Here is a 15,732-nt window from a genome sequence, read left to right as displayed (position 1 = left end):
CTCTGAAATGCAGAAGAAAAGAATATACAGCAAAACTTGTGAATACTAAACACCCGATCAGAGACATTTATTTACTATATGCAGGTGTCCCTTGTTCGAAGGGAAGGGTTTACATTATAGACTAAAATACAAAACTGACGCTCTCAATGTTTATATGTCTCTTTATTGCAAAAAATTACTTAATTTACACAACAACAAAAATCACAATAAAATGAGTCAAAATCACACTTCACATGCATCACAAAATGAATCTGACCTTTCATCAACTCCTCCTGCGTCATCCCGGTCTTCTTTCCTTGCGGATGCATAGGGACTGCCACATCCCCTAAAAAGAAAAAAAAACCACATAAAAAATACATTATTGCATTCAGGGTTATTTATCATTATTTATCATTGATTCTTTTGTACATCAAATAATTGAAGGTGGGCAGAATAATGTCGTTTCAGTTCGCTTCTCACGTTCAGGAGGGGTTAAACCACTCGATATTTTAAAAATAAATATTCCTGTGGTTTAGTCACTAATAAACGAACAGATAACTCATAACAATTCATTTACTTACACTTCCGCCGATTCTGCTTGTGAAGCAGGCACATACGCAGGAATCGATGTGCCGCTTCAACTTCTGCTGGAAGTGGGTTGCAGGTGGGGATCAGGATGGTGCTCCCAATCCTGACGACTTCCTCTATAGTGTCATTGGTTTTCTTGGAGAACATTCGTCTGAGCTTGTCCTCTAGTACTGCACACACAGTAATTCATAACATTACATTCCAGCAAAAGATTGTCCATGTTGTCGTCACTGTCCGACACTAACCGTGTAACTACACTTCGATTTGGCCTGCATAAAATGTCATTTTTCCACAAAAAATAAAGCCTTCCAGAAGGTAAAATGTAAATCGAACGAAAAATCATTGAACCAGCACTGCTATAAAAATTGTATACGATTTGTAACTAACAAAACAAGACAGCCACTTCACTTTCATTCGGGTCCCGGGAGTGCACCATGGCGGCCTACCGGAATTTCCCCTTAGTGGTCTGTGGCGGGGAAAGGGTTAAGGCAACAAAGTACTTACGTGGTTTACCCTTCCGCACTAACCCCCAAAAGGGGTTGTTGTTGGTGAACAGTTGGTCCCATAGTGAGGTTGTTGCGTTGATCAGCACCCATTTTGGGATGTCCGGGTTTAGTGATTTCCAGCTGGAACGATATGAACAATACAGTCATGTGGCCCAAAGCGGTAACCATGCAACATAGACGAGTATAGAGTAAGCCAAAACAACGGGGGCTGCATCAAGCTCGCGTTTGACCCACCTTGCTGTGACCTTGACATTCGGACTAGCTCTAAAAATACCAATGATGAGAAACAGATTATTACTATATAGTATCAACTATCATGGTATTTATAAACAAAACATATTGATAAAATCACCAGGGATTAAGTTGCCACTTCTCGGCAAGTTGAACACGCTATTTCAGTATACCCCCTATAATTCAAGACGGGGGTATACTAATGGATGTAACAAAACGGTTTTAGAACGAGGCTTTCGGTAGCTTTCCAATGACATAAAAACATATGCTGTACCTACTTTATTATTGACACTATGACAAATTTACATATCCTACCCTAAAAACTCAAATATTTGACCTTGCTGTGACCTTGACCTTCGGACTGGTTCTTAAAATATCGATCATCAGAGACATATTATCACTATATAGTATTATGAACAATGCGTATAATGGCACATAGCAATGCAGAAACATGACGGCCATGTTCTTGTCTACACACTGACTTTAACACATTTACAAGGAATGGACAGAATATAATGAGAATATTGAGCCAAAAAAGACTCACCTTCACTGCCACCTGGTCAGCTTCCAGAGTGGCGACCCGCTGGCGAAACTCCCCCAGGGTGAAGCACCGTAATTCCATTACGCGGGAAAAATTGAACACGGAGAACAGCATCATCGCGTGATCTCTGGCCTCCGTGCTCCACACCTGCCTCATGGGATGGTTCACCCAGGGGGAGTTTCGGAATTTGAGGCAGTGGTCAAAACGTGTCCGCCACAGTGTCGGGTCTGCCTGTGGCTGTGTATCGGTTCTGATGTGACAAACCAGCTCTCTGGCCCGACTCTTCTTTTGCTTCTCGTATTCGCCTCTGAAACACAATGTCAGACAGCGTTGCTAAATGCAAATGGTATTACTCTCCTGAACGGTTAACAGTGTCAAATTTGTGTGAAGTTTGTTCCCTAAACAACCTAACAAAGTAATAGTCCATTGGCAGGGCCAAACAAAATGTACCTACTTCTGTTCGGTGAGGTTGCTGATGAGCGCATTCAGGGACGGAAGGATGCCCATCCTCTCACACAGTGAGATTTCCCTGGTGACGAGGAAGCGAAAGGTCTGCAAAAACACAGCAAGAGAATGTCATCTGATTGCAGTATACATAACACATTATCACAGTGCAATTATTAACACATTACTGTTCTCAGAACCAACCGCTGCTTGTCTGGAAATGGAAATTATCAAAATATTTAATTACAAACACACTTACAATGCAGGACCGCATTTTGTTGACCACATGGGCAGCAGAGAAACCCTTCATCTGCTGCAACGTCTCCTGTTCAATGGAGCCAACAGGGTTGGGACGACTTGGAGTCTGAAACACAAATCATTCATGGCTTTCATTTTGTTGTAGCAAAACAAGTTAAAACCCAATCACTATAGGAAATGCAGCATGGAATTATAGGATCCTCTGCTATGTTGCAAACAGGCAGAATACATACCACAGTAAACATGCGCTGGACATCCAGGTCCGGGTCCAGGCGAAGCAGCAGGCTCTTCGCCTGTCTGTACGACGACAGCGTGGACCCGCTGTACCTGCTGCCAAGGTACTGTGAAAACCGGTCCCAGAGGCCACTGACACCTGCACACAACGGAAATAAAATGCATTCTGACACAAGTTCTAGACATCTCCTAATGCAGGTTTATGTGTGAAATCGTCAATCCGAAGAAAACCTTTCATTCAGCAGCAACTAGCACACAGATCTTATACATTTTGTACATACCCATAATGGTTGCCGCTGATACTGACTCCATCCTTCGGACGGTCGAAATGGCCTTCTGGGACCCAGTTTGGGCAAGGGCCCTCCAATAGTCGAGTCCGTAGAGCTTGTGGCTACCGTCCATGCCCAAGTGCTGGGGAAGGTTCCGACGGACTTCCCCACACTGTGGGCACTTTCGATACTGTAACAAACAAACACATGTTTAAATATCTAATGTTAAATAGTTATTTAGAAAGTCTTTAATTCTTTACCACATCAGCTTTCAGCTTTCAACATGCTCCGTGGTTTGCAAATAATACTCACTTGGGTTTCATCCACGGGTGCCCCGCTCTTCATGGATGGGTTCCGGTGCCACACACGGGCTTTTGCGGAATCCCACCCATGAATTTTACGCAGGTGGTCCGACATGCGCCAGGTGGATCTCCCACACAGTTGGCAGGTGTGCTTGCACCGCGGTTTCCTTGGCTGAGGCTGACGCTGAGGCTGAGGCTGAGGCTGAGGACGCTCAACATCCTCCTCCTCCTCCGCCTCCACCGGCTCCTCCCCATGGGGATCCAGGGCTTGGAGACCAGCTAGGGCCTCCTGCTCCTCCTCCTCCTCCTCCTCCTCCTCCTCCTCCTCCTCCTCGTCCGCCTGAGGGTCCTCGATGATAAATCTGAATAACAAATTAAGAGACATTAATTACCAACAAAACAAAACAGAAATAAAAACTAAAATGTAATCTTTCACTTAATTTCAAAGATACCTTTTCCGCTTGGGGTTGAGGAGCCTGTTCAACTGCCACACCTTCTCGGATTCCGAAAGTTTTCGTTTTTTTTCCTCTATTAACTTTTGGATGGTCCACTCTTCGTCTGAAAACAATATCACAAACACAATGGGAGAAACTCTTTGCAACACACTAAGGCTCACATGTTCATGTTTACACAAAGATACATAAATAATATCATTTACATTTGGGTACAACTTACCACCACTGTCATCCAAAAGTTCCTCGTCCTCCTCGTCCTCCTGCTCCTCCGACTCCTCCTTCTCCTCCTCTTGCTTCTCCTTCTCCTCCTCTTCCGCTTCCTCAAAAGCCAAGTTGTGGCTTAACTTTTGGGGGCTGACAGGGAACACCTTGCTGTAGCAAGGGTCCTGGCAATCTGGTAAACAAACAAAAAACACACATTGTACCTTGTTAGGTAATTTGACCATTGTTGGCTCACGTAAGTGTAGCCTGTGCGATCGTAACTTTGTCTGTCTGTCTGTGCGTTTGTGCGTGTGTTTGTGCGTGCGTGTGTTTGTGCGTGTGTATGTCTGTGGTAGAAACTTTAACATTTCGTCATTTGAAGACGTCACATTATGGCGTAAGAGGGTTAGACGTCACGCGAAGGAATTACTCAAAGTCTCGATCATTATTATTTTGAGCGGGCCGAGACTAGTTGGCAGTGGTGTCTGTAAGTAGGCCGCTATATGGTAACATGCAGACAGACAGATCTAGATCTAGTGTCTCGCTTTCTTGCACAGTGTCACCTATGCTTACTGTGTGTGTGTGTGTGTGTGTGTGTGTGTGTGTGTGTATGTGTGACGGAGTGATTGAGTTTGTGTTACTGTCTGTCGATTTCTTACGTGAGCCTTGAAGGCTTCGCCTCTTGTTTTTCTCTTACACTCCTGCATGCCAAAGTATGCTGCTTTCTGCACGCCAAAGTATATCCAATCTTGCATGCCATGCTGAAGAATATGATTGTTTGCATGCCATGCCATGCCAAGAAAAGTAATCCCCACTCTTCATTCGGTTTTCCTTCGTTCTTAGCCGGACGAGCAGTTCCAGGAGTGCCGCTTCTAGGACCATTGGACTTCGGTCCTGGAATGTTAACAAAAAGGGAAGATGAAAACAGTGCACCTAGCTCATGAATTTCATCATCTGTTTATGCATACACTTCATCAACATGAAATTCATCATCTGTTTATGCATACACTTCATCAACATGAAATTCATCATGCATACTAACCCGACTTCCTTTCTTGGCCAGGCTTTCGACGGCTTTGCGGGCCGTCTTCACAGTCTCCGCACTGAATTCCTTGCGAATGTCCATGTACGCAGGCACTGCACACACAATAATCATAACATTGCATGTGGGAACTGACAGTTTGAGTTGAATAACACAGAAAATAGAGTTCATTCATAATATTTGAAAAACAAAACATGTAGTGAATATTTAATTGGATTTATCAAAAACTTACTTGTAACCTTCTTCCGTGCAAATGTCTGGTATTGGCCAGAGCTCTTGAAGAGCTGGTTGCACAATCTTGTTGCTGCGTTGTACAACGCCCTACGGGAAATTTCCCAGGGCCCAGACTGCGTCAGGCCGCTGTTGCATGGGGCCTCCTTGTAAACGTATGGTGTTGCCATCTTGATGCTGGGTAAATCACAAACAAAACTACTTTTAACTAACATTATTTATTTGGGAGGGGGAGGGGGAGGGGGTACTCATCACAGCAATTTCAGTGCTACCTTGATGCATCTACTAGTGTTTCACAAATGGCCGAGATATAAGGTGTCAAAGTGTGGTAACAACAAAGTGTTGCCAAGCAAAAACTGTGCTCATTATAGCAAAAACTGCCCTCAATACAGCACTTTCACACCTGCCATGATGAAGCGCCTTGTCACGTCAATGACCTCAGCAAATCAGCACACATCACCACCAACAGCCAAGGGTTAATCGGAATGATTTCAATGAGTTCAAATAACATTCCTTCACTTACCTCTTTGCTCACATGCCTGGAGGAAGAATGAGAACTCCAGCATGATGATCTCCTCGTCAGCCCTGGAGTTGCTGCCCTCAATGCTAAAATCAATGACGAAAAGGTCGTAGACAGCGCCTGCAGTCAGGGGGCGGATGCCAGATCCGCTGAGGAGCTGAACTGCAGCGGCTAATAAAGGAACATAATAAGGAGAAAATCAGCAACCATGTTAATAAACACAAAAAGTCAAACTGGCTTATGTGCTTTTAATATCCCCAAACAAGACACACGTTTCCACAATTTGTATGTGTGGGGAATTTGGAAATTTGCCCTGGTCCCAGCTGAAAAGGAACGATGAGTGTAGTAGCTTAGTGTTCTCTGTTCTCATTATGCTTTCCGCAAAATAGGGTAATCCGCTTGTCACACACATATATAAAAGACAAAATAATGAATATCAAATGATTATGTTTACCTGACTGTCCACGCAGCACAGACAGGACACCTGTCTCATCCAGGCCTTTCATAAAAGCCTGGATCTGGGCACGGTTGGAGACCGATGTCCTGTAGGCAATGCTGGCTTCTAGCAGGACATCCTTGTTTGTTGGGGTGAGGAGACCATGAAAGCCCACAGCTTCAGCAAGATCCTGAGCCTCGTTCGACGGGAAGGTCCTAGGATCCTGGTCCTTGACCTGAAACAACATAACAAGCTCTGTTATGAACAACCTAAATGGAAGTAAATGTGATAGAATATTTATTTTTTCACAAACTGAAAACAAAATTACATAAAAGGACAATAGATGATAAAACAAAACAAATGTACAGTAGAACCCCTCTACTGTATAACAACCTTGAAAATGTTGCCCAAAAGTCACCCCTCTGTAATGACCCCAACTCTACAAAGACTGAGTCTTTACAGAGGGGTAACAGCAATGTCATTATGAAGGAAACGTTTCCAGAAATCACGTCTTTGTTCTGAGGGAATTCTTACACTGAGGGTCTTTGTTCAGGGGTTCCACTGTATTCCCAGTGTCACGTCAAGGCGTGAAATGTAAGTTACTTGCGTTGTTGGCGTTAATAAAAGAAATAACCAAGCCCGTTTTGCATCCTTTTCCAAGTTATTATTCACATTTGTATTCACTCTGTTTCCAACTTCAAGCACACTTATAACACATGCACACGCACTCAACTATTAAGCGGTTAGTAAGGGTTAATGGGAATAGTTACTCAGCACCCACCCCTGTGCTAGATCACGACAATATACAAGTATAAACAAGGCAAGGCAGACGTCCGGCTGCAGCCTTAGGCAATCAAACACACGGGAAAAAGGACCTGCGATAGATTGCGATCATTCAAGGTTCTTCGCCACAGTAATCGTTCATGAAATTCACAAGAAACAGGAAAAATTGATTGAAGATTTAAGAGAACAAAGACTGACCCTGTACATTTAATAGGGAAAACGCAGGAAACAAATATTCAAAGAAAGTCTAGGGACTACTCCCTGATGCATATCTTGGGACTCCTCCCGAAGATCAAGAGTTATTGAGACGAGCCTGCGTTGTCTCAATATTTACAAGTTTTTCCTCTCTGTGGGGTAAACACAAAAAAATGACTGACACCGTCGGGCCGGGAACAAGAGAGGGGAAAAGATGGAAGACTTAGCTCTTTGTCGGCGAAGATAAGTGTTCCTTGACGGTGACGTCACGTCGACTATAGACTGCCTGCAATTAAGCAGGTAAGCTGGTCCTCCCCGAAAGCGTCGACGGGGTAACTTGAAGCTCGGCTCATGCAGCGCGGGCTTCCTGAAGGTGGGGAACCAGGGTCTCGGCGTCAGTTCATGCGAGAGCGTAGTTGTAGCCCCCTACGTCACCACCATCAGCGCCGGCGACAACGAGGACGGACGGCGGTGGAGACGAAGCATGGTGGAGGCGAACCCACACGGCCTCGACGGTGCACAAATCAAGCTCCGAAGGCGGGCGAACATCCCAAGCTGAGAGTGGGACACAGTAGCGCTGCAGGATACTGCCACGGTGACAACACCGGTGACAAGGTCGAGGCAACAGGTGGGTTGATGAAGAAAATCAAGAAAAAAAGAAGCTGCAACACATTCGATAACCAATGAGTCCCAGAGTCGGCGAAGCATATCCTTTCCCTCACTGCCCCCAGCCCTAGGTGTGTACAATAATATTACCCCCAGGAAATATTGTCTTGCGAACTGTCAATCACCCGGCAACAATACTTAACAACAACCATAAATCTTTACAATAGCCATGAATGCTATAATCAATTTCCAAAGAACGGAAAGCAGCCCAGGCTTGGCATTCTTGATTGTAATACACGTTAACGTCCCTTGATAAAATAACAGTCGTCAAACAAAGCAAAAGCTGGAGTTGTTTTGAACTTGGTTTAAACGTCACCTTGACCACTAATCGTTCTGTCCACTGACAACTAGTGTTAGTTCACACAAAATTTCACACGACAACTGAGACAACGACACCACAGTAGACGACAATAATTACAACCAATAAACAAACGAAACAAGACACATTCCAACACACAATTACCCCAGCGGCTCTTGGTAGTTGCCAACAAAACCCCAACACCGCCACACAGTCCAGACTCTGTCCAGCTTCTCTGCCATCCAACGCGTGAACTCTCGCAGTTCTGTCGTACTCATACGCACGAGACAGAACCCAAGGCCTGCGCAAAAATGCTGCAACGCGAGGTCTGCAGCTAGCGCACGAGATACGCCATCTAAGCGTGCATAATTCGCTGACAGTGTTATAGCAACTGGCAAAGGGAAATCACAAGGAATGCACCCATCAACAAACACACAATGATACATCGCGCCGAAAATAACGCAACATTGCCACCAAGGACAACAGTCGTCAAACACTTGCCACCACTACGTGACACCCGGCACAGAGAAGTGAAGACATTCTGTATGTAATAATATAAGGACTCCTGTGACCTTGATATTGAAGCAAGGTCAAGTCACTGTGTGTATTTTTTTTAGGCTTTGTCATTATACACCATCACGACACATCAGGTTTTGATAGAATTGGTAGTGTCCCAAAAAATTCAACCACCCGAAAAAGTTTGTCCACAACAGGGGTGTCTAAAGGGAGATGCTGAAAGATTCTCATTCCACACACTAAATACAAAAACACTAAAATAGCTGCAAACTCATACTCAAATGATTACTTCAATAACAATAATTATCATGAAATGAATGTTGCTAGGCAGTGGAACGCAACTGAGGGTACACAGGGGTGGGGGTAGGGGGAAAGGTGATTATATATATAGGTAATTCACTTACTTGAAGATCTGGAAGGGTGTCCCCATTATATGGGTGGGAGGTCATCCTCACTGTCGGACACGAGCACAGCCTGAAAATGAAATACAGTTCATGTAAATGTCCTTGGGGGTTAGCAAAAGTGTCTTCTCAAGAGAACTGTCCTCTCCTCAAAAACGTCACAGCGGGTGTACGACACGCTAAAATTCGGTCAAATCGGGTGCACGACACACAAATCTGCAGGAATGATCACATTCTTCTTACGATTACAGCTGTTTGCGGGGGACTACAACTACGACACTTGGCAGGATTGGTGCAGACATGTTTAGGTTTTGGTAGAATGTATTAGCATTACTTACAAGACGCGTTTTCCTCACGATTTTGCGCTCGAAGCGACAAACTTTGCAGCTGTGCAGCGACGGGTCCGTCATTCGGCCGATTCACGGGTAAAATACGCGAAATACAAACCCGAAAAACCCATTGGCATTAAGTATAGACACTAACAGAACTAACCTGACCTATCTCGATGTGCAACACTTCGTAATACTTCATTTATAGAGATAAATAGCTTCAATTCACCAACCTCTTTGAATTTCCCCTGAAGCAGATGACGGAAGCGTCGGGAAGAAAATTTTCTTAACACAGTGTGGGAAGAGAGTCAGGGCAGTGGTCCTGTTGGCTTGTTCATCGCTGCCAAGGGCAAGTTCATCTTCCAACTCTGGATCTGTTTGAACAAACGTCAAAATTAGACTAGAGCATTCTTAGATGATTCTACATGAAGTCGTGGACACATTTTGCTTAGCCATGGGTCATTGCACCCATGATAAATAAAAACAATATGATGCTCTGATGTACACGTATGTGTGTAATGTGTATTTGCATGTTCTTGTAGAGAGACTGTTATGTTGACTTCGGTTGGTATTTACATCTCCTTATGATGTCACCTCTCATTATGATGACGTCAACTTCTTCATGTATGTATGTATGTTTGTATGAATACATGTCCGCCCAGACACCTTACCTTGCGCTTCTTCATCACTGCTGCAATTTTCTTCATCTGCAACATCAATGTCATCCAAATTACTGTATCTTGTCAGATTTCCTTTTTCCAATGCCAACAAGACTTTGGAGACTTTGGTGACCTGCAGAATCTGTGATGGAAGCCTGTAATGTTCACGGTGAATTCGGACATCATGCCCCATGTACTGCGCCAACATGTCAAGCTCATTGTCTTTCAAGTTCAACACTTGAGACATGGTAGCAACGTGCTTCCGCAAGTTGGTTGAAGTGATGAACTCGGGATGTACAAGCCCAGCAGCAGCAACATGTTTCCTTAGTGCATCACTTCCCTGGATGTGCTCATCACTATTGCATCTTGAGATCGCAAAGATGTACTTGTTGCTTCTGCTCACTCCTGCTTCCTCTTTGAATTTGATCAAGATGTCAATGGAATGCTTCATACTGGCTGTGAGAAGCACTGGAACAATCCTTCCTCTTTTACCAAAGATTTCAACCCGTGTCAAAATGCCGCAAAGGTTTTGTTCAAGTTTGCTCAGTGACTTCAATACATCTGGGTCCAGAGGGTGCTGCTCACATGTGTAGTCTTCGATTTTCATCTTTGATGCTTCGCCCTGGCGACGCCTGTTAAACAAGATGATCTGACATAGGGTTAGTTCCGCAAGGTGTATCCAATCATCCTTGGTCTTCTCTGGATTTCTGTTCTTTTCCAGTTCCTCAGCAGCCTTTTTTGCACCAGCAACCAAGAAATCTGTGAAAGTGCTCACATCTTGTGACAGTGGTAGGCGCTTGACTTTTCCTTTTTTGGCTCTGTACATACTTTTGTATGCTGGTGCGGACACTTCGTCGTTCCATCTCAGTCTGTGCAGCTTCAAGTATCCCTTTGCATTTGACCTGCAAGTTTCATCCTCACTTTCTATTCCTTTTGCTTCTAGTATGTCTGCACAAAGCTTCAGACTGTGACCCAGCTTGATAGCTAAAGTAGGCGTGTCGATTGTGCCACAATCCTTGAAACCTGCCACACTCTTTGTAGCCTCTACGATCATTGGAAACTTCTGTGGTGTGATGAAATCAGATAGTTGAGCATTTTCTTGACCAGACAATGCTCGCAGTTTCAAGAGAAGTCTTCCCAGCTCCCTCATCTTGGATCTGATTTGGTTGAACTTTTCTTTGTCTCCACTTTTTCCTTTTTTCTCTCCAATACATCTGATCAGGGGATCGCTTTTTGCTGCCATTCCAACTTCATCCACAGCCATTCCACTAATCACAGGCAGCACTTTTTCTTTCTGAGTAGTATCCTCTTCTGCAGTCACGGGCATTAGAATTGTTCCCAAGTTGCAGATCCAGTAGAGTTCTTTCCTTGGCAGATCATCTTTCTTAGCCACCTGATCAATAGCCATGATCCTAAGGAAACCACACTGAGAGTCTTCAGGATGGGGAACTGTACTTACATATATACATATACTGTGAAAATAGCAGATAAAAGGATTTTATTCACGTTTTCTTCTGTTTAGCATTATATGAACATTCTGCGGGATTCACATTTGGTCCTTCTCTCCCAGTCACATTCAACTGATAAAACCAACAAGTTGTGCGTCCAACCTCAAAATGTCAGGTATATATATATATGACAAGGCAGTTCCTACATAGCCATAGTGAAAAGACATTAATGATGTCTCAAAGTTACTCTAGTATCAAAAAATTAGGTGACACTCGTACCGAGGACATTGGCTGTGGTCAAAGTAGACCCTCTCCTTGTACCCCCACTTTACTAAAATGGGGTCCTCTGGCTTGACCAGCATGACGCTGCTGGACGTCTCGGCTGGCCTGCAGCATGCGGGGTGTCCGAGGAGTTCAATTATCTGTGTACAAACAACATTTTATTGTAATTGTAGGTGCATTACAACATTACAGACGTAAATGTGGCATTGGGGCTCCATGTCACATGGAAGGAATCCGATTAATTCCGTTTGAATAATACCCACTTTTTAAATAATTGTGTAGTGATCTACACGATTCACAAAAGTTCACGGTCGCTTGAAGCTGATATGGGTTAAAATTTCACATCACATTTCACTGACTTTCTCAATACAGTTGGGAATATAACAACAAAGGATTGTTCCTTGAAGGTCACACAGGTAGGATTACAATAATTGATCAGAACACTCCACGAGCAACGAGCATGAAGTCGCCTCCGGCATATCTAAGCTGATAACCGTCTTATCGCAATATTCATATCTCGCAAGCTCGGGGCCAGGTTGTTTCTATTATTAACGCATGAGTTTATTGGACAAATAAATCGTGCGTCACACTCCTAAAATGGCACACAGTATTGCCACCTTCACCTTGGCTTGGGCAGCCACAGCACTGTGTCCTTCACAAGTCCAAAATGATTCAGTGTTGCTATGTTTATTCAGCTTCACCTGTCCAGTATTGCTCGCTGCGATTTGGGCAACCCACTGTGGTACTCTAAGGGTGAAGAAGGTCATAGATGAGAAGCTATGCAGCCTAAACTAATTGTCATTGATACCTCTTGCAAAGACTCCCATTAGGTTATCAGGAAATGTGAACTTCCGCTTATAGGGAAAAATAGTCGAGATATCTCACGCCTCAATATGCAAAATGTAAATTGTTGGGTGTAATTAATGCTGTGAATTTTTTTCACAGAACAACAACCTTTTTACATGGTTCATTGTTTCAGATGCACATGGCAAGGAGATGACAGCAAAAGACCCTCTCAGTGTGTGTCCACGAAGCGAGGGATGTCCTCCGAGGCAATGCTGTCCATAACATTCACGAAAATCATGGTCAATACTCTGGCCATGATTAAAAGATGAGGTAAGTATGTACAGGAAGAAGACGCATCTCTTCTTCTTCTTCTTCTTCTTCTTCCCTTGTTCTCGGGTCGGAAGGTTGGTAGAACTCATTCGTCTTCCTCAGAGTCGCTTGGAAAATCATACGGATCTTCTTCCTCAGACGACATCATTCTCCTCTTCATTTTCGTTTTCTGTATCCGTATCAGTTTCATCTGAAACAAAATGCAAGTCGTTTAATGGCTTGTTTAAGGCCAAAATCTGAAAGCCAGAATAAAAATGAAGTCTTGTTTACTTTTGGAGTGCATGTTGGTAAAACAGTTTAGAAAGGCCTTCAAATGTTTCAATTTTACAAGAAACTACATTAATTTTACTGTAGTAGTTATTAATAGAGTGTTTTCAAAATAATACATCGCCATCTGAGGACGAAAACGGAGATGGCGTTCAGACATCGGCTGACACGGCACGGCTCAAAACAGCTAATGAGCGAAATATAACTTGTTCAGACTATCTCTAACGGGTGGGTAAGAACAATTCTTGATCCTGCTTCTCGTAGATAAACGGTAATCAAAGTATTGTCAACTGGTAAGTATTATTTAGAAAACAATGAAATTAGGTAAAATTTCTGCGGATTCACATGTGGTTGATTTAGTTACTTACTGATGACCTTGCACTTGCGGAAATGCATTCGCCTGTTTTCCATCTCCATTACCTGCAAAGCATTTACATACATAAACAATATTAGTCGAAATACCTAAGACTTTAAAATTGGCAATCTAGTGGCTGCTCCGCCTGTCGTCTGGCATTATGGGGTTAGTGCTAGGACTGGTTGGTCCGGTGTCAGAATAATGTGACTGGGTAAGACACGAAGCCTGTGCTGCGACTTCTGTCTTGTGTGTGGCGCACGTATATATGTCAAAGCAGCACCGCCCTGATATGGCCCTTCGTGGTCGGCTGGGCGTTAAGCAAACAAACAAACAAACAAACAAAGTTACATGAGCGGATAGAAGGAAATGTTCACATTTCTTTTGTCTGGCATTATATATATGGTATAAATGGATTTCTTTCGATTATAAGTAATATAAAAGTTGCATATTTAAGAAATTAAAAAGTACAGAATACAATGTTACATGAAACTAAAAATAATTAATTTTCATTTACAAACAAAGTTTACCTGGAGAGTTGCCATTTTTCTTTGTTTGCCTCCCTGTCGACTGGTCGCCTGGAAGTAATGGAGGTGATGATCGTAGCCCTGTGGACTGGAAGTAATGGAGGTGATGATCGTAGCCCTGTCGACTGGAAGTAATGGAGGTGATGATCGTAGCCCTGTCGACTGGAAGTAATGGAGGTGATGATCGTAGCCCTGTGGACTGGAAGTAATGGAGGGGATGATCGTAGCCCTGTCGACTGGTCGCCTGGAAGTAATGGGGGTGATGATCGTAGCCCTGTGGACTGGAAGTAATGGAGGTGATGATCGTAGCCCTGTCGACTGGAAGTAATGGAGGTGATGATCGTAGCCCTGTGGACTGGAAGTAATGGAGGTGATGATCGTAGCCCTGTCGACTGGTCGCCTGGAAGTAATGGAGGTGATGATCGTAGCCCTGTGGACTGGAAGTAATGGAGGTGATGATCGTAGCCCTGTCGACTGGTCGCCTGGAAGTAATGGAGGTGATGATCGTAGCCCTGTCGACTGGTCGCCTGGAAGTAATGGAGGTGATGATCGTAGCCCTGTGGACTGGACGTAATGGAGGTGATGATCGTAGCCCTGTCGACTGGAAGTAATGGAGGTGATGATCGTAGCCCTGTGGACTGGAAGTAATGGAGGTGATGATCTTAGTTTTTCCTCTCCAGCTGAGTGACCCCAATGTCAGGCAGGAACTTGAACTTCTCCAAGGCTTCAGGCACGTGGTAGACCAGGGCTAAAAACAAGGGATAGTAATAAATTGAAATATTCAATGTGTGATAACAAATGTTTAACGGGTTTATTTGGGTACAAAGATACAAAAGGTTAAGAAAACAAGTCACACTTTGACATGCAGACACGCAAAGTGAAAGTGATATAATCTCCCTGGAATACATCCATTAGCACCAAATTAGGAAAATTACTTGGTCAGTAACAATAGATTCTTTGTTATTTAAATGAAAAGTTAAAGGCTATTTTTTTACCATGGATGTATGGAATGACGTCTTCGTCAAATGTGGCCTTTCTGAATTTTTCAGACCATTCCTTGGCTGCAGTGTGGAAGGAGCGTGCTTCTTCTGGTGAATGACGCTGCTTGAGGCGTTGCATCAAATCCCCGAAGTCGTCCCAAACTTCCTTGATGGCAGCAGGGTCTATCCTTTTGGTTGTGGCAGCTCTTTCAGGACCAGGACCAGCACCACCAAAACGACTTCTCGGCTTGTAGTTTCTGGTGTAGAATTCTTCCTGTAAAATACAGCCCATTTTTACAATCTGATATCATTTTATTGTTATTTCATGGTGCTTAACGCCCAGTCAATCACGTAGGATCTTCTCAGGGCGTCTCTGATATCATTTCGTGCAATGCTTTTATTAGTTTTGAAGTGTAAGATAGTGCATTTTGATTTGTGAAAAGAGGTTCACAAAACAAATTATTCCAAATTGTTATTAATGTTACATTGGCACATGAGACTTGAAGAACTAAACTATATGAATGTTTAAAAAACGAGGGATCATGCGTTGAGAAACCAATCTTTTTTACTTGTAATATATGTACTCATTTGTATTTACGGTTTACACGTGCGGTGATGTTGGGTATCTGCTGATCATTAGACAAATAAATATACAACAAAATCTAGTATTACAATG

The 15,732-nt window shown here is 43.5% G+C and overlaps 2 protein-coding genes and 1 long non-coding RNA gene across 3 annotated transcripts; all 3 read right to left on the bottom strand.

Annotated features, from left to right (window-relative positions):
• Positions 1-166: 166 nt before the first annotated feature.
• LOC138947840 (uncharacterized) lies at positions 167-3,676 on the bottom strand. The gene is made up of 5 exons (XR_011449838.1): positions 3,063-3,676; positions 1,849-2,920; positions 1,072-1,193; positions 561-737; positions 167-325 (listed from the first exon to the last, which is right to left on the bottom strand). It is a non-coding gene; the product is annotated as an uncharacterized lncRNA (long non-coding RNA).
• A 5,589-nt stretch (positions 3,677-9,265) lies between these two features.
• Positions 9,266-11,356, bottom strand: LOC138946711 (uncharacterized). Its single transcript, XM_070318118.1, has 2 exons — positions 10,097-11,356; positions 9,266-9,799 (listed from the first exon to the last, which is right to left on the bottom strand). Exons 1-2 carry the CDS (start codon positions 11,346-11,348, stop codon positions 9,651-9,653), a joined length of 1,401 nt encoding a protein of 466 aa, XP_070174219.1. The 5' UTR covers positions 11,349-11,356; the 3' UTR covers positions 9,266-9,650.
• A 3,353-nt stretch (positions 11,357-14,709) lies between these two features.
• On the bottom strand, positions 14,710-15,348 carry LOC138946710 (uncharacterized). Its single transcript, XM_070318117.1, has 2 exons — positions 15,072-15,348; positions 14,710-14,824 (listed from the first exon to the last, which is right to left on the bottom strand). Exons 1-2 carry the CDS (start codon positions 15,346-15,348, stop codon positions 14,739-14,741), a joined length of 363 nt encoding a protein of 120 aa, XP_070174218.1. The 3' UTR covers positions 14,710-14,738.
• Between the last annotated feature and the right edge of the window lie 384 nt (positions 15,349-15,732).

Source organism: Littorina saxatilis, linkage group LG14, assembly GCF_037325665.1.
Source record: "Littorina saxatilis isolate snail1 linkage group LG14, US_GU_Lsax_2.0, whole genome shotgun sequence".
Classification (NCBI taxonomy): domain Eukaryota; kingdom Metazoa; phylum Mollusca; class Gastropoda; order Littorinimorpha; family Littorinidae; genus Littorina; species Littorina saxatilis.
The sequence above is the reverse complement of the archived record's forward strand: the minus strand, read 5'-3'. Positions and strand labels throughout refer to the sequence as shown.

Coding starts and splice junctions, on each gene's coding strand:
- LOC138946711 (XM_070318118.1), bottom strand. CDS start 11,348: ATGGCTGTGGATGAAGTTGGAATGGCAGCAAAAAGCGATCCCCTGATC. Junction 9,800..10,096: donor CAGTGATGAAGAAGCGCAAG/GTAAGGTGTCTG, acceptor TTGTTCAAACAG/ATCCAGAGTTGGAAGATGAA.
- LOC138946710 (XM_070318117.1), bottom strand. CDS start 15,348: ATGGGCTGTATTTTACAGGAAGAATTCTACACCAGAAACTACAAGCCG. Junction 14,825..15,071: donor CGTCATTCCATACATCCATG/GTAAAAAAATAG, acceptor CCTTGTTTTTAG/CCCTGGTCTACCACGTGCCT.